The sequence below is a fragment of the Cygnus atratus genome, chromosome 2 (genome assembly GCF_013377495.2).
Source record: "Cygnus atratus isolate AKBS03 ecotype Queensland, Australia chromosome 2, CAtr_DNAZoo_HiC_assembly, whole genome shotgun sequence".
NCBI classification, from domain to species: Eukaryota; Metazoa; Chordata; class Aves; order Anseriformes; family Anatidae; genus Cygnus; species Cygnus atratus.
The window spans coordinates 40,381,075-40,405,296 of record NC_066363.1 but is presented as its reverse complement, the minus strand read 5'-3'; the positions used below and the strand labels follow the sequence as shown (position 1 = coordinate 40,405,296).

General features: G+C 38.2%; 1 protein-coding gene across 1 annotated transcript in view; it reads right to left on the bottom strand.

Moving 5' to 3' along the window:
* Positions 1–24,222, bottom strand: part of LOC118252782 (ubiquitin-conjugating enzyme E2 E2) — a 212,318-nt gene that overhangs the window by 37,120 nt on the left and 150,976 nt on the right. Inside the window, exon 4 of the mRNA XM_035556441.2 lies at positions 989–1,121. Within this exon, the coding sequence (XP_035412334.1) occupies positions 989–1,121 (133 nt within the window). The remainder of the gene's footprint in view (positions 1–988; positions 1,122–24,222) is intronic.

Below are 24,222 nucleotides of genomic sequence, written 5' to 3'. Positions count from 1 at the left end.
GGGTAAATTTTCCAGTTTCTATTCATGATACTGTGCATGGGTGTCAAAAATTGTACTCAGTCTTCCAGATTAGGTCTTACAAATGTCTTGTATATGACGCCAGCAATTCCTTATCTCTACAGGAAATGCCAGATGATGCATCTTACAAGTGTATTTGCCTTTTTCACAGATGCATTAGACTGGTAGTTTGTAATAATCCTGTGATCAACCAATAAAACCCCATTTTGACACCATCTCTCAGCCATTATTTGTACTGCTTATCAATGACATTTTGCACAAGTGCATTTCATCCCACCTCTGTTTCTCCAGTCTTCAAAACCACTAGGTATTTCCTGTATGACATTCAGAGCCTACTCTATCATGATAATGATCTGCCAGCTTCACGTTATTGGAACAGTTCTACATTTGTGGTTAGTGTCATCACTGACAGCATTAGAAAACAAATCTGCAAGGAATTCTGTAAGTCGTCTTTCTTTCCAATTTCTTGTCTTTGTTGCCATATTTCCACAGTCTTCCAGAAAACCGATGGAAAGCAATTAATTATAGTTTCATGAAGAGTAGTGTAGTTTGCATCTGGAGAAGTAATTTATATGGAGTAGCACGAAAGGTGCATATTTTGTCAGACTGCCACAGACCTCTGGTGAATGATATGGGTCAACTGGAAAGATTAAGTACCTTCAGCTGCTTACAAAGGGTGCAACTCAAATATAAATGCTTTCATATTAGAAACAAATCCAAGTCAAACAAATAACTGCTGGAAATTATGCAACCATTTGCTAAATAAATCCATATTTATCCAGCTATACTGGAGACATGCAAGCAAATTTTAAGCAGTTATTTAAATTTGTTCCATCAAAATACTCAGTTTAAATATTCATTATTGCCTTGAAAGTTTTGTGTTTCATCCTACAGCATTATACCAACATACACATTAAAAAATATCACAAGGAAAGGACTCCTACTAGACTTTTAATATCCTCCTACTAACCTTAGGTGGTTTAAAAGGATAGTCCGGTGAAAAGGTAATGTCAAGGAAGAAAACTCCACCTTCATATACTGACCCTGGAGGCCCCAGTATAGTTGACCTCCATTCATAAATGTTGTCTCCTTTGGGTCCAGCACTAAAATAGAAAACAAACAAACAAAAAAACCATGATGACCACATACAGTTAAGAAAATACTGCATCAGTTACACTCTACTAGCAGTACCACTGGTTTTGCAACAATGCTGTAAGTTAAAATTGTGTATCACATTTATTAAGTTAGTCCTGCATAACATGTCACTGGCGTCCTAAGCTCTGTCAGTGAAGTGATATATTCAGCCAGGAAGAAGTATTAAAATCACATTATAAATTATTCAAATAAGCACAGAAAATTCCTGACCATCTTATCTCAAATATTTTAGTGGGCAAATGTGAAGTATTTACAGTACAAGGATACAGAGACTTTGCTGAGATGTCTTGTCACTGTCTTGCCTCACAAGCCATCCTATTTTCACCTACATCCACATCCACCTACCTCATCAGTCAGTAGCAGTGTAATTACACACATTATTATACAGCACACACTGTACTAAAGACAGCATGGTACAAATGACCTCGCAGCTTCATTTTCTAAGTTACTGTCCTAAGGACTCCTCCAGTCATTAGTACAGAAGGCTGCTTTAGTCTGCAACTGTTATGCTATCTTAAAAATCATAACAGGAAGCAGGTTCAACTGTTGGATTATGTTAATTCAAAGTCCTCATTTAAAAACACAGAACTGAAACAATATTTAAAATGTACAAAATATAACCCTATACACGCAACAAGAAAAGTCTCTCACCTATACATTCAGTGCCTGGAAACAACAAATTAAAAACTACTAAAATTTTTGGGCATTACTATTCCAAAAGCCAGTGTAGCCTCCTTTCATACAGCATAATGCTTGTCCACAGAAAGACATATTTTACCCAGGGTGGCTGTGGCCTCTTAAGGAATACGAAGACTTCTTTTTGGTTCACAGCCTGCTGATACAAGTCACTGATACAGGACCTGAATTTTAGTTAGGACCAATTGGGATAGTGACTTCTGGATATCTGATTAATATTTTCCACAGGAACGCAGTGTTGGTAGATTTTTCAAATAAATGATGTGGTATTGTCTTAGGGCATTTCTTGTGAAACTATTCTCTTTATGTTTGCAATAAAGATTTCCACAGTGTGCAGGGGTTTGTGAAATAACCCTATGTGTAGAACAGATGAAAGCTCTTGGCTATGCTCCATGCCTCACAATGTACCCAAGGCATACAATTATTATACGACATCATGTCATGTTCACTGCTCAACTATTCATTTTGTTCACTGAAAGTTAATAAAACCCTCTTTCACCTGAAATTCCTTGGGCTCCCTTCATTAAAACTTCTGACTGCATGATTCCCTGTATACAACGCAGTGACTTAGTACTGTGTGGCGTAGTTCATTAGTCATGGTACCTACATCAATTTTCTATAATAGCTGTTAATGCTTCTTGGCTTTCTAAACTACATGCTTTCTTAACAAAAAAGGGTTACAGAGAATATAACATTATGGAACATCCATTATCTACCATCCATAGAACCAAAACTAGCAATTGTTTTAAAGACAGAATCTGGCTTTTCAAGTGTCACAACAGCAAAAGTCTTGCCATCCATCCATCCATCCTTCCATCCATCCATCCATCCATCCATCCATCCATCCATCTTTCACAGTGTCTGTAATACATCAGGTTGTTAGCTGCCAAACAAATTTAATTTACCCAGTTCTCAGTTTGCATTAACCTTTGAATAATAAAGCACAGCTGAGGCTGCTGTAAGAAACAAACCAGAGAACAAATAATTAAAAACACCTCCACTGCCTTTAGAAAGACCAATCCCAAGTCAACAGGGAAGGTGGTTTAATTGTGACTGAACTAGGCATTAAGGGGCTAAGTGAACTCTTTATAAGCCCGAATGAATGTGGGACTACATCAGTGCTATGGTATACAAGGTTCACAGAAAGTAAAGCCCTTTAAAAAAAATAAAAATAAGGCAATTAGTTCAAATACAAAAGCCAAGAAGCAGGGGCAGTCTAAATCTTACACGGAAAAAAGCCTATATCATGTGAAGGAAATCCTTTCCCATTTTCTGCAGAAAAATGTTCTAATACTCGGAGAAGCAATGACTCAGTTGATGCCAGCAGGTTAAAATGGAAGTGATATAAATGTCAATCCCAGAAAAATGTTTGGAAAAAGCAAGTAACAAAAGCAAGTCCTGTCTTTATTAGAGCTTATCTAGCCAGCAGGGTATGCTTGGGCCCTTCTTGGGTTTGAGCAAGGCTCACTTTTTTGATCAAAATTGCCTCTGGTAGTAGCATTTTCATAATGTACATTATTTTTATTTGTTTTGCCTATTTATTTAATTGCATTAACATTTGAAATGAGCAGTCATTAATTAAAATAGTTGGAAAATGCTCCATCTGCCAGTTGAACTGTTTCGGCACGTCCAGCTACAAGCCCAGCCTGATCACATTCTGAGGATGCTGATTAACATTAATTGAAGGTTTTCTTTGCAAATGAGAGATGAAGCTTTATTAAGTATTATTATTAATTTGAAGAATAGCTGGAATTGTATGGAGTGTGGGTAGACTGCTGTTATCGATGTTGCCTGTTGGAGTGCTTGCTGGCAGCAGGGCTTTTCAGCCCATGTAAAATACTGATTCATGTGCACAGTCAACAGCTGGTATTGAGGGCAACAGCATGCACAGGAATAACATTTTTTTCACTTGCACATTAATAATACAAAAAGTTTGACAGGTGTATTATCTCTGTTTCCTTTCTCTCCTAATTGTTAAGCCTTTTATTTATCCACATTATTGGCAACAAGAACGACAACTCATCAGGCTTCACCAGAGAAAATTCCCATATGTGCAAGACCTCAGCCAGAGCCTGATTCTGTAAGGTTTATAATGCAAGAGGATTTAATTGCCCTTCTCTCTGCATGGATATCTGCCCGGCACGCTGCAGCCCAAATGGTTTACATTCACTGTGATTTATATTCCAGCTCTATTAATATTACTGGCAACCAAACCACGGATCTCAAAGAAAGCAAACTGAAAGTCTCAGTGCCTGAAGTCCTGTCATCTTTGGAAGGACTGATTCAGATGTGCACCTGCTCGGCAAAGGGCAGGCTAACTCTTTTTGAACTGAACTGACCCGAGCCGGAGCACATACATGCTGCATGCTGGTAACCTGGTGCTAATTTGGTCAGCATCAGGGGTCAAATAGTGGTGGCTGTGGCAGCTCCAGGTGGAGGTGGCTGAGCTGTAAGGATTAAGTTAGGGTAAGGACAGAGCTGCTGTCTGACCAGCAGCTCAGCCTCCCAGTTCAAGCTGCGTTTCTGAAGCCCTGGTGACTGCAGAGTGAAACAAGCAAGGATTCTGGCAATACGGATGCTGTGGCACGCTGGATGGCACTCTCAGCACTGCCCGTGCCACCTCCCAGGTGGGAGCTGAAGGGGTGCAGCGGGGCAGGAAGGCCCTGGAGACTTCAAGTTATCAATGGCTCAAGGGATAGCTCCTTGCTGCCTTTACTCCCCCATAGCTGATGAAACATCCCACAGAACCATGCCTGCTCCACCTGCCAGGGAGGCTCTGCTCGCTGGAGGAGCTGGGGGAGGCTGGATGTGGAGCCCCTTTCAGAAGGATAGCAGTACTGGTGTGTGAAATTTAGGCGAATTAAGTCAATACATGTGAAATGGTCTGCTCTGTACTTCACCCTCCTTTGCCTCTCCTTGTATACTTCAGTTCTGCCTCTGCTTCCTACATACATACTTGCAAGTGAAATGTATGCACATCAGTTGCACTTAGCTGCAAAATACTTTAAATGCTACTATAACTGAATTCATTTTGCTTTAAATACGCTTAATGCACTGAGTATTTTCCATTCCCTCAACATGTTTTAGGCAGGTAGTTACTTGAAAGTAGTGCTGCTAAAAACTGCTTGTCCGGTACAATGCATAAAAAAACCAACAAAAAAACAAAACAAAACAAAACAAAACAAAAAAACAGGTGGCTTTCACTGCATTTAGAACATACTAAAGTATTCAATTTAAAATTATGCTTGCAAGCTGTATGTAAACAACAGCATCTATGAGACATACCAGATGAAAACCTATCTGGAGAAGTTATGAAAGTACAATTGATTTTTAGTTTTATCAGAGTTGATTTGTATATAAATTTACTCCATTTCCAGAGTATAAATCAAAACAATGAAAATATAGAAGGTCAAAGAAATAATGGTACCCCACATGTTTATCAAGCAGTCATATGGAATAAGTTAGTCAAAATAATGTTATTATTTCCTAATCTAACTTATGTTTCTTGATGAGGGATTGCATGCTTTCCCGGCATCTATAACTGAGGCAGCATAATCTCAATTCTGTGTTTCTGGTGACGTGGAAAATAAGGACTAGTTTAATGTCTTCCTTTCTACTCTTGGTCTCTAATCTTGCTGGAATCCACTTCTTTTACAGTGTAACTGTACTCTTTAGCACAAGAGAAAGGCAAGCCTGTAGCACAAAACAAAGAAGGAAGAAAAGAAATTCTAACTTCAGTTACCTTCTAGTTCCAACACACAAATGGTGTGTGGAGGGAGGCAATACAGCCAAATAAAACAGGAAAGCAGGATGGTCGGGAAGCCTTCCCATTCCTCGGGACTCAGAAAGAACTGGAAAGGTTCTTCTGGACTGAGTGAGTTAAGTTCATTTTTATCCTCATCCTTCATAACAGGGTAGAATAAAGCAGGACCAGGCTGCTATACTAACTTTGTTCATGGTAACTCACTTTCTGTGACATTCCTTATGGCAATTCACTTTTAGTATGGCATTATCTAGTCTGAACTGCACCGGCACACAGAAACACACCTCAGAACTGGGGTTCCCATGCACGAAGTGTAGTCCATGGTAGACGCAGACCCTCTCAACTCTCTTTGGTAACATACAGCAGCAGAAAGAAGAGGGTCACACCCTAGACTCTTTTCTTGCTTTCCTATTACTACATGGAGCCTTGACTTTACTATTCAAGAGATTTCTCTCTGAGGAGGGAAGCCCACCACAGAATCACCTTCACTTATAAGACATACAACATAATTTCTTGCAATCCTGTTTCTTGCACATCTAAAGTTATGCTGGAGTTGATCCCGCCTCTAGCTGCCCTCAGTGAATGCTTCTGAGAAGCCACTTGCCCTGAGGGCAAAGTGGATACAAAACGATGGGGAGATTGGCAAAATAATTTAAGAGTGCAGCTGGTGAGACAAGAGGATGGATGTGACAAAACAGAAGACTGCAGATTCAGCTTTCAGTGAGATACATCTCTTGAGAAACTCAGATGAAGCCTCTTTAAAATAAGCCTGGTATATACCTCTGCTCTCCTTTTTGAACATGGTGCTAAGCAAAAGTGTTGCTTGGGTCTACACCACAGCTCAGGGCTGTCCCTGTGCCTGGGGACTGCCAAGCGACCAGCAGTGGGTCTGTGCTAGCCAAGTGGTTGCTGGAAGACCTCTGACAGGAAGAAGTAAATCAGCAGGAGGCCTGCTGAAGCTACCATTACCAGGTGACCTGCACAACCAGCCCAGCCCTGTTCAACAAAACACAAAAATAGTACCACCAAGAAGCATCAGCATCATGCTCCTATGGGCAACTGTGGTTCTGCGCCCGGATTTCCCACTGCTGCATCTTTGGCATTGGAACAGATGCAGACATCTGGTCATCTGCTCTCCTCCCAGTTCTCTCTTTTTGGTATTTTGGAAGCCACTTGGTCCACTTCCCTGCTTCTCTCTCTGCATGGTAAGAATTCACTGCTCCTTCTTCATGGAGGATGCTTCCTCCTTTCAGGTTCATGCAGATCCACCTCTCCATAAACACTCTCTTTCTTTTTCTCTCATCAACAGTCATCAACACATCCTGCTATTTTTTGTCTTTCTCCAGAAAGGAGGAGGGGGTGGAAAACAGTGCAGGGGGATTTTATTACAGTACAGCAGTTACTGATTTTGTTTCTTTCCTTCTCTGTTGCCCCTCTTCTGAGACATACAAAATGAAGAGCAAGCAGAACGGGTGCTGCAGCAACAGTGGGGTAGGGAAGGGAAAGGGAGTCACAGCTGCCTACCCAGATGCTCCAGTGATATCAGTAGGTACTTTTATAAATGTATGTAATAAACAGTTGCCACAGCAGCCAAAGGAATACATTTCTACAAAACAAAAACAAAGAGATAGCAGCGAGCACTGAGACTGCCTGTGGCAATGGGCACAGTTGTATGGTTAATAACATCTCTGCTATGAATAAAATTAGCAGCCTAGTCTCCTAGCAGTAAAATCAAAGAACAATTAAAGACATAAACCCCTTCAGAATTAGAAGTGCTGTACTTTGGCTATAATATTGAAGACTTAACCTATCATAAAGAAACAAACCTTCCCCAAATTTGTACCTTTAGAATGTGTAACCTCTCCTCTTTCCTCTGGAAACTCCTAAGACCTTTTTTCTTTCTTTTTCTTCTTTTTTTTTTTTTGTTTAATTTATCTCATTTTGTTCATCTATCTTTATCTCACTTTGTTCATCTATCTGGTGCAAAACCTGTTATTATCAAAATACTGGAAGGTACTCATGGTTCTTACTAGATTCAATCTAGACCAAATCTGGGAATTTTTCAGCACTAAATTTGAGGCCCAAGAGATCTGAATTACTCTAAGGAAAAATATTTTTAAAGACATGTTCACTTTCCTTTAACTAGACCTTACTTCAGTGAAAAAGCTTGGCTTTCCATAATCTAACACTCAAACTTGGGTCTATGCTAGATCCATCATATTTGGTCATCCTGCTGTACTACTGGGAATTTATGTATGTTGGAATATCAGCATAATTAGATGAGGTAAGCACCATTTTGGGGTATGTATCTTTCATTAGACTTAATTATTCATAATGGAAACTGAGGGTGAAGCAACTGGGCCACTTGTCACTCAGAAAGGCTTTGGCAGGAAGAGAGACTCAGACCAATCCCCTATACCACTTAGCTTCTATTACAGTGGGAGAATTCAGCTGAAAAATTTGGATAAGACTTTCTTCACATTCTTCCAGTTTTGTGACTGAGACCATTTTTCCATAAGAAACTTAAAAAAAAAATTAAAAAAAATAGAGTACTTTTAGGCAATCAGTAATAGAAGGCTATTAAGACATTTTTCTAACTCATGCTACAATCCCTTCAAAGTGGTTAAATCCTGCTTTTATCAAATGCTTTTTGTTGAAGCCAGTTACCATTTTCATCTGCACTTTGGAACCAATGTGTTTGTGGTAAATGTGACTGGAAGAACACCGAGGACAACTGATCCCAATGAGCTGTCAAAGGCGCAGCAACGTATTACTGGGTAATGCTAGATATTGTTTTGTGTACTTACTGAGAGCAATTGTGTTCCATACAGTATGGCATTGTTTCACCATTAGCCTCCTCTAGTTTTAGCAAGATGTTTCTTAGGGGTACATTTATCACCAAAAGTGATACACAATTTAACTTTGGGGCTTCCAGCCACTTTCTTCCTTGCAACAAACCTGCAGCACACCAGCTCAGCATGCCAAAAGTCTGTATGAGGCAAATTCTTTTTTTCTTGTGATTAAAGTTCTCTGCCTGCCTGTCACTGGAGCCATTAAAAATTATTAAGGGAACCCGAAACACAGGTTCCCTCCTGCTGAAGCTGTGTTGTGTTTAAAATTCATGAGTTTTGGCCACAGTAAAAACAACAAATAGATTAAGAACAAAGCGAATGTCACTTAGTTAGTAGATTTTATTATTCACTTCTAAGTAATAACACTAAAAAGTATTAAAGGTATCCCAGCACTTTAGTAGACTGGTATTATTCAGAGAGTACTTCGATGCTTTTATTCTCTAAAGTCCTGTCTTCAGAGCGTTCCTGAGACAGAAACCATCATGAAGAGAACTGCTTCTTAATGCACAAAACAGTTATTTATATTATAGTATCTACAGCAATTTATTCATTGCAAACACCATTACACAGTGTATGATCACAGCATGCTGAGTATTCACAATGAGATTTTTAAAATGGCAATTTTGTTAAGTATTCTCCACTTTGTTCAGCTGAACAAAATTACTTAAAACCCTTCACAGAAGGCTTTCCTTGTTCAGCGCCGGAAACAATGATTTGCCTCTTATTACATATCTATGGGCTTGATTCCCTTTTGCCATGTTTTCTTTCTTTTCCTTCTTTCTTTCTTTCTTTCTTTCTTTCTTTCTTTCTTTCTTTCTTTCTTTCTTTCTTTCTTTTTCTTTCTTTCTTCCTTTCTTCCTTTCTTCCTTTCTTTTAGAGTAATACCATTAACTGCAGTTTCAGCTCCTTTATAACACCAGAAATGACCTGTATAGTTTAAATAAAATATTAATCAGGATGATTTTTCTCTACAGTAAATACTATCAAGCATAGTTTGTAGCCAAATTTTAGGAAAAGAGGAAAACACAAGTAACTAGGAATGAAAAACACTACAAATAAATGAATAGACATTCCTGGGACCTTTTAACATGACCTCTAACCTTGCAACTTGAGAAATGGCACTATTTCCTTGTAATTCCCAATTTGCTTTTCCCTGAGATTTTTTTTTTCTTTCCCGGTACAATAATTTATTTTCCAAAATGTAACTAGTTTTTAATTTCACAATATTTCCCCTTACTTACACCAGCTGTAATTTAGTGTTCTATCGTTTCCAAGTCAAACAGCAAACATGACCCAAAACAGTGGGGTGGCACCATCAGGCATTATATTTTTAAATTCTAAGTCTAATTTAAAAGGATGAGGTGACTGAGTGTGGACAGATAGCACAGAAACCCCACAGCAGCCAGAAGATTTAAGAGGTGCAGTGGGGAAGAAAGCATTCTTTAAAACAGCACTGCCTTTTTAGTTTCTGTGGAAACCTTAGAGGGAGTACAGGGGAGAGAGAGAGACAGGGCTAAGGCAGCCCAGCTCAAACAGACAAGAAAGACTTGTAATTCACGCACGGAATATATTGAAGCCTTTGGATATGAAATCAATTTCATAAGCGATCATTCATATAAAAATAATTCCAAACTCCTGCTCTTCATCAGAAACGATGAAAAGTGAAGAAAACAACCACACACAAGGTACTAGTGATGGATGGATCGGCTGAACTTCAACTAAAGTCTCTTTCACTTTCTGATGAGGAACTGTGGGATTTCCCCACAGAGCTGATCGGGAGACCTTACATCAAGAGCAGACTTGGGTTTTCAGCTTCTGGGGTGGGAGAATTCAGATGAAGGCAGGTGCATTAACATACAACAGTGCATACCAGCCCACCCCATGGGTAGAAGGCTCTTTGTTTCCACCACACATAGAGGGGTTCAACAGAAGTAGATGAGGTGGGGGAAAAAAACGCACTTCCATCACTCATCCTCAGTTGTGCATTACGTTAAAACTAATAACTATATAATGACTATTACTATGCTTTACAATTTTTACAAAATTAACTGCAAAGCAGCAGCACATCAGACATATTTTAATGCCTGCCCATAACATGTCTATCTTACCTACTGTTACAGTATCAAATGCCAGTGGAATAAAAACAAAGACTTTCACTCTTTTTCCAATTTTCTGCTTTGAAACTATAGAAGGTGAACTAACTTTATGAACATCTTGTGTTAAACTTCATCAACTGTTTAACTGTTCCACGTCCAGTATTCTTGATTTTCTTATGATTAGCTTACATTTTAAGTATAAATGGCAAAAGATTTTCAGGCATTTTTAATGTTTTTTTCAGATATTCCTAATACATAAGGAAGGTATTTAATTGTAATCCTTCATTGTGACTAAGCTAATATTCATCCTTCTCTATGCAGGATCCTGGACACAAGATAATAGCGGCTTTCTGAGATTGCATTTAGTGACATCCAAAACCATACCATATAATGATATAACTTGCAGAAACCTGTGGTAAATAAATTCAAACTAATGAGGTCATTAATTTTGGTTTCCAGCATCAGAGCAAAGATGGTTCTATACTTTTTAATACATAAAATTAATATAATACATAAAATTTAATACATAAAACCAGAGTATAACTATGCTTTTGCGGAATTTTTCTGTTTCTGCTACCTCCAATCTATTTAAACTTGACAATATTTGACTACCTTTGGTTTAGCATATTCAAATTTTCATGTTATTATTGGCCATTAAATTATAAAATTAAGTAAATAAAATAATTATGATTCCATACACTTAACTACTGAAGCAAAATCTCTTTAGACAACATCAAATGCCAGAGAAATTCAACGTGGTTATATAAGGATTTTTTTAGTTGTATCCAAAAAAAGATCTCTACAGTATCTTATTTTAAGGAACGTCAGTGTAAAGATATTCTGCAGTACTCATCCAGTTCGGTAATTGAGAAAGATTTATACAGGAAGATTTCTAATATATGCACACACACATATTCTGATGATTATGAATACTACAAGCAAAGCAGAAATATTTCTCAATGACTGTATATTCTCTGTTCCTCAGAAAGCTGGTTCTGTATAACCACTAGTCATTGTTTCTTTCCCCTAGTTGGAAATAATTCATCAAATTGCCTATAAAGAGGTTTGATTTGCTCAAGCCTGTCATCTTTAATAATCCCATCTACAGGCAGTTGTCTAAATAGGAGCCTGGAAATTTTGAAACCTTATGCAACAAAAGTGATTGTGTAGCTTTTTCTGAAGTGTCCAGATTCTGATATTTCCTTTTTCTATGTTTTAGAGTCTTAGTTTCTATGTTTTAGAGTCTTAGTTTCTACAGATAAGCTGGTTGTGAAACTGGCCCAAAATATTAAAAAGGGAAAGCAATGAGAGGAAAAATCAAAGAAGTTTGTTTTCACAGAGAGATCTCAAGCATCTGATACAACCGTGTGACCAGCAGCACAGCTCTTCTGCCCATCCTGTAAACAGAGAAACAGACTTGAATACAGACTCCCCTAATTTCGGCAAGAGATTCACACATGCTTACATGTGAATTGCTTGCTTACACAAGGAAACAACTCTATATTATGGCATAGATTAACTAACATGATGTTAAACACATTATAAAACAAGTCATTTCCTCCTGAGTAAACAAGCCTATAAAGCCAACAGGCACAGAAAAAGGAAATTTGATTCTGAAATCCATATACTTCAAAAGCAGATTCCTTTTATTTAGTCAATTTAGTTAAGAGGCTGTCTTATTTCTCCAGATCTCTGGTAAACAGAAGAAAATATACTTGGAAATTGTTGGCAAACTGACACGTTTTTGCAACATTTGTTCTTCATTTGAAATTATTCTCTTATTTCAGATATGGAAAGCAGCCACAGGACCAAGGTGAAAAAAAAACCTTAAAATTTCCCAACTTTTCACTGAGACTGGTCACCCCCATTGCAGACCACATTCTGATTTAGCAGAAAAAAGCCACTATTTACAGGCAGTTTTCTCTGTGGCTTCTGTGAGGACTGATGAATTTGTACCACTTGACTGACCAGTCCAAATAAATGGGGATCTTGCAGATTTTTCGGGAGTGTTTAAGTTAAGACTGGGTGCTGGTTTGGTGCTTGTTCTGCTTCATTAGAAAACTGCCAGGACTTTGAAAAGTACCCCTTTTCTGGGGTGGGGGACCTTTCGGGACATGGACAGTTATCCATGACAGGGTAAACAGAAAATAAGATAGACAGGAATTTCTCATTTCTCTAACAATCAGGATAATTATCTCCAAGAATCTTTTGGAGGCATCTCTGAGGCTGATGTTACAAAGGGGCTTATGCTGGACTGAGCTTTGTGTTTTCAGGTCACTGGAAATCCTCTCAAAGTCAGAGCTGGAGTTACGGAGTAAACTTGCTAGCACTGTCAGCAGCTCAGAAATGCTGGTTGTGCCACAGCCTCCACCATAAGAACAGCTTTCTGATTTGTTTTGCAGTAGAGGTGAGTTTGTTTAGGACATATGAGGCTACGTTCTTCTCAGTACACCAATCTCCACTGCAATCCCAGGACCTGGACTTCATATTAGAAAACCCTAATGGCTTAGTTTCATTCCTGGTTTTATTCCAAAGCATTAGGATGAAAAGTAGTCCTGGGAGGGATGGTGGCAAAATGGGATCAAGAAAAGAAGAATGTTTGCTTGTCATTTGAGAGCTGTCATGGAAGTGTAGGGCTTGTAGGAGCAAGTTCCCAACCACTGGGACTGTCTGGGGACAGGGAGGCACCCCGCTGAGGGCAGGTACCTGTTTGTAAAAGCAGTCTTCACCATAGACTTGGAGTCTCTGGGATCAGTCTGCACGATCTACTCTAGAAACGATACCTTCTCTAATGAAGAGTCAACATTTCTAATTAGTACAGGAGAGGCAACACTAACCTGTAAGTTGTAATCAACCAATCTTGCAGAAGAATTAAACTTCACCAAGATAAACCTTTTTTTTTTTATTTTATTTTATATTTATGTATATAACTATGGTGTACATTCCCTACATCAAGATGCAATACCATCAATAGTTGAAATTACCATTATAATTTCCTCTGCAACAACAGTTTGGAATCCTTACTCACGCAGATGTTTTTTGCGTGATAAAAATTACGTTACTGTTATTTTCTTTCCCGTTTTCAGTTCCAGCTCATCTCCCTGGTTCAGCTGCCCGTGATACCTTCTCTCATCAGTGTTTATTCACTTGTAATATTACTGGTGGTGTGCATTCACTGCAGTAAGTGACAAACGACCAGTCTGAGTAAGAGCTAGACCACACAACATGATGCTAGTCATTCTGAAATTCACAATAGGAAAAAAAAACATGTCGCTTAACCTGTGAACACCAGAGTTATATTACTTGTCTTTATCATACTGCTTATCTTTATTGTCCTAATCATGCTTGTTTAATTCTTGTATATTCAAAGCAAACAGCAGATGATTCCAATTATGATTCCAATTACTGCACTCTGGATTCACAATAACATGGATGCATTTCTATAAATGATTAATAGTGACACATGTAATCATGTTATGAACAATGTCTGTTACACTCAGGCTCCCTCCAACTTATTACTTTCAGAAAGACTTAATAAGTGAAATTAAAAATATGGATTTAAAAATATGTATGTACAAAATGGTGGGGGATTGAAGAGCATGCGGGATGGATAGGAGCATAATGTGAGGAAATAAAGGAAAAAGATTAAGCACTAGCAAAGAGTTGGATTTATACAAAAAGAGAAGTTGTTTTCTCCTCCTTGTGGTATTCACAAGAGGGCAAATATGACTGGAGTAACTGGCTATGAGCTACAGAAATGTTCATCTTGTGGTTTCTGGTTCAGTGCTAGCCTAGATGGCATTTGTCCAAACTGTGAGTACTTGGAGGCTCTTTGGTGGTCTGTGTCTGATGAATAGTTTTTTTTTTTTTAACAAATCCACCTCTTAGTGGACAAATGTCCCAGGTCATAAGAATATCATTGCTGATTGCAACCTCTCCGGCAACTCTGCCTGTATGGAAGAAGAAATGCTCCTTGGCTGCATGTACAACCTCGTGGCTGAGGTGCTGAGAAGGCTGTGGGAAAACGTGCCGTGCAGCTGCCTGTCTTTGCCAGTGATTCTCAGGGTATGTGGAAATGTGTCTGTACTAATCCCTGCAATGGTCAGTTGGGTACTCTCCACAACCACTGTGTTGAGTGTAATAGTTTAAACAGAAAAAGGTCTTTTTTTTTTTTTTTTTCTTTTTCCTAATGCAGAGGGAAGTTGCGGTGGAGACATTTAAAGCCTTTAAATATTTAAAGACTGTTTAAATAACTCAGCTACGATCAAAATCAGCAGTGGTTCACCTGCACTGTTTGTGAGAATTTAGCAGAAATCTAGCTGTCTGAGAAAGATATAAATATACAACTTTATGTATTAAGAGGAAAAAGAGTTTCTCTGTCAGATTGTATTGAATCACAACAGTGTGCATATGTATTCTTGTCACTGTTTCTGCACTTTTTCTGCTTTTGATGCCTTCAAAATAATCTTTTTTAAAATTAATATACTTGTCAATTGTATATTCTGGAAGGGAGAGCAGCTGTTTCTTCACAACTGTATGCACAGCCTTTTGAAGAAAAATTTGTTTATTAATAGTAATCTGTTTTTCATAGCTTTGCAATTTCTTAGATAATAGGGTAAAACAATTTTCCTTTCATGTTCTCTGCATAGTGAAGAGACAGATGTGGCTGCAAGAGAGTACTTATGCTGAGGGCAAAACTTGGTATTCTGTAATGTGACTTAATGACCAAAAAATGTGTATCATTTATAGATGGCATGTATTTCCCAGCTAATATATTATTATGGTCAACAAGTACAATTCCCTGCCAGTCAGTAAAAGGATTTGGAATTAAATCTGCTTTTATTTTACTTGTTGAAGTAGACACACTGAAAGCAACCAAACTAACCACATGAGTAACACAAATGGGATTTAGTTCTTGCTCTTGATCTTCTTCTAGACAGAAGCTCACATACAACAATATATAAATCAACCTAAAACACAGAACTGAGAGAAAGGGGGGAAAAAACAAGAGGACTGCAGACAGGATATTTTACAGCTGCATAGACATGTAAACACCTCCAGGAACTTCACTTAATAAGGCCAGCTACTTTCAGCTATCACTCCAAGGCCCATGACAATCTTTGCCTGAAAGCATTTTTCTCCCCCAGGCAGCACTATCAAGTCAGCGCAGTTCCCTTGAAACATATACATGCTGTATTTAAAACCAAATGTATAGCATATGCAAGGCTGGAGCTGTGCTCTGAGGACAGCCACCCACCACTCAGCCACACTAACAAATGTTCTCACGAAATGTAGCAAAAATGACCGGGGAAAATGTCAGAACAGAGAAATTACCTGAAGACTTTAACTGGTGTCAAGTGACACTGCTGTGTAACAGAGATACCACAAGCTCCACACGCAGCTGATCTTGAATTACCTCAAGATACGACATACACAAAGAAACAGTCAACTCAGCAGTCTTTAATACCCGAAGCACCGTTTCCCTCACGGGATACTTCAGACTTATTTTTGTCCTCTTTTTTCCTAAAAAGACCACTGTGATTTATGTGTTCCTTTAAGGCACTCTGCTGTTGGCCAAACTAAGTGTATTCAACCACAAGGCAGAGAAGATGTGAAAGTCAACTTCCCTGGGAAGCAAAGGCTCACTTCAGCGCAAGATCAAGAGTTGATCCTGTGTTCAGTGATGGCAGTGGCAAAACTCCCACTGACTTCACTATGTTGAGATGCACAAACAAGAGCACTGGTGAGCCACCGGTAAGCACACACGATGTGCAAGCATTTGTGCTTTCAATTTTAAAATCTCCCATTTTAGTGAGTCTCATAAAAGGATCTTGCATGTGCAATTGTATATTCAAATTTGTGGTGACCTACTTTAAATTGTTTTCAGTTTACCACATTCGGAAGTATATTCTAAAATTGTATTCTCAGATTATAAAACAAACAAACAAACAAAAAACCAACAAAGCTTCAAAGTCAAGAAAGCTCCTACCAAAAACAACTGAAATTAATGTAGCTGTGGAAAATCCAATGTACTAATAAGCAGGGGCAGGAGGAAACCTGCACAGCCTTTGCAGCATCTCACTTCTGTTACACTGTGTGTCATCCTTTCATCAAAGGCACTCGGATGCTCTGCATCCCTCCACTACAGCAATGGTAAAATAGGCTTAAAACCAGCACAGGATTCTGGGCCTGCTAAATGTTGCGGTGATTTCTATGGGGTCTGCTAGGAGCACAAAGGGCAGCTGTTGCTTTAAACTTCTTCATTGTTTTATTTAATATTCAAATATGAAGTTCCTAAGCACAATTACAATGTGTGTTTTCAGAGAGCTGTTGATTGTGAAGCTAAGGTAGAGAAACACAGCTGTGAAACTGCTGGATGAACAGCTTCCCTTCCACATGTTCCTAGGAACACTTCAGAGAGCCAAATCTCAAATTATCTGGGGCAAGATCAGTCCCAATGCAGTAAAGGTGGGAGTGGATAACTATGATGTGAAAAATGCAGTGCATTCATGGAACAATTTCTCCCATTGTGCTTTCCAAGAAAGCTTTGCCCCTTGTTAAGGGACAACTCCAGTATTTCTGTGATCTCAAGAGGTGAAGGAAGAGGCACAGGAAGACTGTCAGAGCATGGAGGTGCTCCCACACTTGCTCCACAGCAATGCCAAAGCCCACCAAGCCACCAGAGCCCCACCTGCGGCTCCCTGGGGGCCCTCTCCAAGAGGGGCATCCACCCGAGATAGGCACTACTGAAAGTGAGTTTTCTCTATTTAAAGAGTATCTGTATTTTAATTTGGATTTTTACACTTCTTTTCAACTCATCAATCACAGTGATTATTGTGGACTTTAGGACGCAAATCTTTACAGTTTCAAAAAATCGCAATGCTTGAATATTTTCTCCAGAGAGGTAAAAAGTTACACTGAATAGCACTAGAAATGAGAAAAAGAAACTAAAAGGAAGGTAAGAAGTCTGGCTTAAAGGTCAACTTTCATTTATTTATTTTAGTGTGTATTTTTTTAAACTTGCCAATTTATCTATGCCAATCCAGTGCTCTGGCTTGCTGCACTACCAGTGAATAAACTACTCAAATAGAAACAATGCCAAAAAATCCCATACCCTTTCAGAAACCCACCCTACTTCTCAGCCACTTCTACCTCAAAAGTCCTGAGCAAAGGAATACTGTTTCTGTTGAAAATCAGAAAACTGAGATCCTGGCAAACTGACAGGTGAACTAAATTTATGTTCCTTAAAAACATGATTGTGTGATTGAGTGGGGCTCACAAATGTGAGTGGCCAGCCACCTCCTTGGATGTGACCACAAATACTTCATTAAAATACAGGATGATAATATTTACAAATAGAAATTAGACACAGCATGTATTTCAAAATCTGTCTGCCATTGTCCAGAGGTTTTTGTGGTAAACAAAACAGTATAAACAGCGGGAAATAGCAGTGGCTTAAAAATATTATTGTTGGTTTTTTTGTTTGTTTGTTTGTTTTTGCAAATGAGCTAGTATTAGCAACATCAACAGCTACTACTCAGAAGCCCATATATCTTATTGTATAAATAATATTATGCCTGAAATTTTCATGTACTTCCAAAAAATGACAGGGCAGATTTAGTGCAAGTTAGATGACACTGCCATAAATACAATTTCAACTTATGATTACCAATTTAGACAAATTAGGATTTCCCAACAATGCTAATCAAAAGTTTTGTATTGACGCATCTCTTGTCTAAGAAATCTGTGACTTTTTTTTCATCCTTTTTCATCTGTTTCCCTGTAATAGCCACAAGTATTTTTCATTTGTGGGCTATAAAACATTATAGTTATTCATTACATATGGCATTGGCATACTTGTTATAGCTATCTAGTGTACATTTCAATACCAAAATACATTTCTCAGTTTAACATACTACTAATGAATCAAATAAAATTCAAGTGGTTTGGGGCTTCAGTTGACACTTTAACTTATTACCCCCATAATCACATCAGGAGTAGAAGTGGCCTTGTAACTCTTACTGCATGCTCAGGCAGCTGTAGTGAAACTCACTATAATATTCTCTAGTAATTTATCACTCTGGGGTTTAAAACTACTTCCAAATTTTAGAAAACGTATTTACATGCCTAATAATATGATTTTTCCAGGGAGTTTCTGTTACACTAGCCAATATCAATGCCCAAGAATAAACATCCAAAAAATAGACAGGCAAATATAAATCCGAGACTACTTCATCATTTTAAATAAAAGACTTTGCTTCTTTAAAAACATTTCTTGTCAGTTCACCTCATCAGAAACTGAACCAGAAGCCCCTGACCAGAGAGCAGGGGCATGCAGCCTTTTCCTTCCTTGCTGAATAGATTTTCAAACACTTTGACAACCCATGGTCAGGGAGCTCCTCATTCATTCAATAGCACGAGGTATAGAGACAGGCTAAAGGGAAAGGAGCATGGTTCTGAGCAATACCCAGTCCTTTCCCATGGGCTTCCAACTACTACTGTGGAGAAGGCCTGGGTTCCAAGTGTTATGGAATAATGCTATAAAGCTGTCTCCCCACAATCACATGTACCACGGCTTGCAGTCATTGCCCTTCAGTACGTAAGACTTAATAGCATGTTGCTGCAAATACTTTCTCATGGGCGATGCCAATGAAAATATTCACAATACTCTAAAGGCGACTCATTAATTATCTTCAGACCTTACAAAATGTTAGGACCTAGCACCAAAAATATATATGGATGTGAATGTTTTTTGCCCAGAAAGCTACTTAAGGATGAGAGCTTTGTAGGACGTACGCTTCCAAGCTGCAGCTTGCAGTTTTTGACAGCTAAGTGAAAAGTCTGATTTCAGCAACTGAAATACATTATTTTATAGCATTATTTTTTCAGCCAGTACACTACCACAAGACACTACTGAGAAAGGTCTATCCCATTCTGTCGGGCAATGAATAAACTCAATTACCCAAAGCTGGAATATTTCGGAACAAGTCCTAAGAGATTCATGTTGGATTTTCAGGGGGTTTTGTTGTCGGTTTTTGTGGGTATGGAACATGAGATTAGTACCCACAGCAGGCAGAGAGCACAAGGCTTGTTATCGGTTCAGTGGGAATGCTATGATCAGGTTTTCATCTGTTCAGCAGAAGTTCACAAACAGGACGTCCCGTGTCGAACATCTGCATCTGCCGTACTGCGTGGGAAACACGTTTGAGGGGACTGGGCAAAGGGACCTAACAGCTTCACCACAATACTTTGGCATGCTAGTGGCTGCCTGTTGTAATTGACTTTTCGCTGTAGAAACAGGCTCAGCCTCATTGCAATACATCCTGCAGGGAGAGGAAAATGAGAAAACAGACTGTGGTACCTCTAATGAGCAGAATACTTCTGCCCATTTTCACTGGTTATAAGGAATCTATTTATTCTAAGCTGGGTGAGCAAAATCTCTGTCAACGGGTAGAATAAACACTACTTAGAGTGGAACCATTTGTAATATGCTTTAATTGGAAATTTTCCCTTAATGAATAATATAACATCTCTCATATGAGGATTTTGCAGCTCTGTGATTTTTTGTCCCTGTATTAGAGATATGAAAACTGATGCACAGAATACTTTTGCTTAATAATAGAGCTTAGAATAATACTACCTTTATATCACACTTGTCTATAGTAATGCAATCAGAGCAAGAAAGTAAATGTAAGACCCCCATATAGTTAAAATCAACATCTTTTCTTCAGAACAGATGACAATATAAAATATAAATTAAAAGTAACTCTACAAAAATTTATGGAAAAAAATCTTTTGAAGAGAAGAAAATACCTGACTGTTTAGAAACAGTGTTTACACTTAATTTCCCGCCCCCCCCCGCATGAAGGTATGGCAAGAGGTTCAGTCAAAAAAAGAGGGGTTACTTAGGGTTTTGTAGTCTACACAGTAGCTTGTAAGACAATGGCCAGACAGACAATGCCAAAATGTCAACAAGGCTGTCTTTCAAGGGGACACCTAAAGGAGTTCTGCACAAATTTAATCTGCTCCAGTGAAAACACAACCTGAAGTGATGAAGTCCACTCTCACAGAAAACTGCCGGGTGTTGATAAGGAGAGTTTCATTGCTAGCTCTAGTGTGCAGTTTATAGTAACAGGAAGGTCTCAAATGAAGAAAGTTTTAACTCTGAAGTTATCTTTAAAAAGGGCTTTCATATACTCTGTTCTTCCCATTTAAATTGAACAGTACCTATCATATATACTGTCACTCTATATTCAAAAATAACAGGACAATCACAGTACATGAAGTTCGATGGGCATACACACATTTCCAAGATTTCATTTTCACTAGAATGAACACCTACTCCTCTGCATGTTCCCCAGCGTGTTCTTATCAGAATATATACACTTTCAAGAGTTTATGTGTACCAACTAGAGCTGCTTGCAGCAGAATTAAAAAAAAAAAAAAAGGTTCTAATACATATGTATGTAAAAACCCTCTCATAAATCAAAGTAATGGGCCCAACATTGTCATGATGCAATTCACTGACTCCACTGGAGTGGTACTAGCTTACTTAAGAATTAAATTTAGCTCACTAAGATTACTAGAAAAACAAAAGACTATGGAAATAATCTTTGGAAATCATGAAAGTGAATTGTGTAAAATCACAGAGGTGTAAAAGTCTAAATACAAGCCGAAAGATAGTTACTCAAAACTCTGTATGGTCACCAAGACCACCATTATCAGTATATCACCCGATGAAAGGTAGCACACATACACTACCACAAAACTAAGAATAAAATAATTCCTTGAAGTTCAATGCAGAAGACATTTTCCCCTTAGAGAAAACTTTATGAAAGGCTTGCTCTCTTCAGACAAGACAACAGAAAGAAAGGGAATGAAAAAGTAAAAAAGGGAATGAAGTAGGTAAAATTTCTGCATCTCTAAACATTATTGAAATTTAGAAAATGAAAATGTTGCATTACAAGATGAGGAAAAAGACACAGCTGCTCAAAGTCAGTCAACTCACTTATCTATGTCTCAGAAAATACATTGGGTCTGCACTTTGCCAATCTGCAGAAAGTAAAGGAGACTCTTCTGACCTCATAAATGTGTGAGAAATGGATTGTGCACTGATGTATTCAGCTCAGGATATACCTGGCACCATCTAATCTGGTTCTCACAGAACCAGACACATCTACCCTACAGAATCACGTACATCTACCCTGAGGGTAATTTCTATGGAATTTCTCAAAGTCAAGAGGAAAAAGCATCATTTAAGCAATAGGTGTGTCACAGTGGTGTGACGTTGATTCTGGGCTAATTGCCTGACACAGCTGAATATGGTGACCACTGAATATTACTATCATGGTTCTTCTGTGGCTCTGGACACAGAAGAGATAAATTATAATGAGGGAGGACTTCTCAAAACATGTTGGCAAAGTCACATTAAAAAGCTATGAGGAAATGATCTCTTCAAAACTTGTTTATGAAACCTAGAGGTTTCAGTCAGCTTCCCAAATGGTTTGCTATCCTGATAAACACTAAAATTTGTAATATTACCATAGGAGCATCTAAAGAGAATGTTATGTCTAAACGTAGAAGAAGGAGTGAATTTGTCCTGGCATTATATTTTGACAGTCATCAAAAATAACTTCTGACAGAAGGTATGTGAATTGGAAATAAGGTGTTTATTCACTAGGCTAAACAAGATTTTGCAGTATCACGTTCATTCATTCTTACCTACGTTGTGTGTTTGCAAGATCTATGTACGGACCGTGTGACTGCAGTAGACAGTAGAAAGAATTTACTGTTTTTCATATTACGTTAATGTTATTAAAGACATGTATGTGGAAGAAAACCCTCTTATATTTTCAGTCTGAAGTTTTTAACACTGAAACCTGTCTCAATTTAACTGGCCATTTGGGAAATACAATCATGTTGTTCTGTATCAGATCAACGTCCGCATCCAGTGACAGTGAGGCAAATATATCAGACCTGTTGCTATGGAGTGATAGTTTCTTGCATGTATTGTTTCTAAAATCAGTACAACAATTTTGTACTTTTTGTATACGTGACATCTTCAGAAGTGATGTAACCTCAGAATCATTTTGAGATCAGCTGCCTTTCTGTATCCTGATGATTTTCTTTAAATAAGTATCAGCATGGCCAATTGGCCCTACTACACTAGTGCACCCTCTAGAGTGAGCAGGGCTAGCCACCAAGCAAATGCTTTGACAGCTACCCCTTTAAGCAAAAATTAAAGGCTGTAAGAGAAGAGGCACCTGTTTCTTATTTAAGATTTCTCATTACCTCTTCAGTGGTTTCTGCTTGCTGACAAGCATACAACCTATGCATCAGCAGCTAGAATTACCTATTTGTTGCAAGTGTGTATTTGCTGACTTAACTTGTTCAGCATTTGTCACATACACAGAGGACTTGACAAATACAATCTTCTTGTCCTTACTTAATAATTTTCTGGAGCAAGAAATGACTCAGGTCATGATACTTTTTTACTGAACTTGTTCCTTACTATGGTTTTGTGCCAAAAAACAGCTCACAGCCATTTCCCTTTTTTAACATACAAAGTCAAAGTAAATTTCCAGCTGGCAAATGAAATGCAATGTTGATGAGGAATGCAATATATTTAACATTTAACCTTTTAACATTTGACCTTTAAAGCACAAAAAATATTGCATTTGAAATATAGTAAGTTTGTCACTTATCCACAAAGCCATATCAAATCAGGGAATGCAGCTGTTAGAGCTGATTAATGCTGACTTTGCAGTTTCATGATTTTTCTATGTGTTTTTCATAGTCTTAACTCTGTGAAAGAACATTGACAAATACTTGACTTCTCAAATATGCTCTCCTTTTAGACCACTATCCTCTTGTGGAATTATCTTATATATATTCCAATCCTATTGTGTTTAACTAAGATTTCTGATTTTACCTTCAAACCGACAATGTGTATAAAAGCAAACATCTGAGAACTTGACATTGAAATACTCTCTAAATCCTACCAGTTTCATACTATTGATAATTGCTGTGCCAAAAGTCATCATACTCTGAACTTCTTTCACTCTATTTGGAAACTCATCCTCTGAAATATGAGTTCTAGGAACAGTTAGAATTTTTTTTTTCCTGTGCTGATACTAACTGATGAGCGTGCTCATACACTGTCCATTGGGTGTCTAACAATAGAAGCACAAACAAATGAAACACCGAATATGAGTACCATTCGACCACTTAAATTGGATTCATTTCCTCATTCTATGAAAGTGTGAACTCAAATTCAAACTCATAGTGAGGAAGACATGTTCAGACCTTGTGCTTCAGAGATTACAGCACCAGTGAGCAATTCCTAGCACTTTCTGCCTGGATCTAAGGGAAGAATAAAGGCATGCAAAATGGGAAAGAGTTCTGGTGTGCAGAAGTTCTTCGGCTCTTTCTCTTGTGTTACAGGCTCACATTTGAAATCTAGGGATTATGGTGATACAAAATAGTTGCAAAATTTCTCTTGCAAGGACTGTTTAGCAATAGGTACAAGATTATTACTGCTGAATACAGGCAAGTTGGTGGCACAGGCTCCTGATAAAGTGTTTCAAGCTTGGAACATTCTCTGGGATTAAGATTTGCCCTATAGAGATTAAAAACATTCACC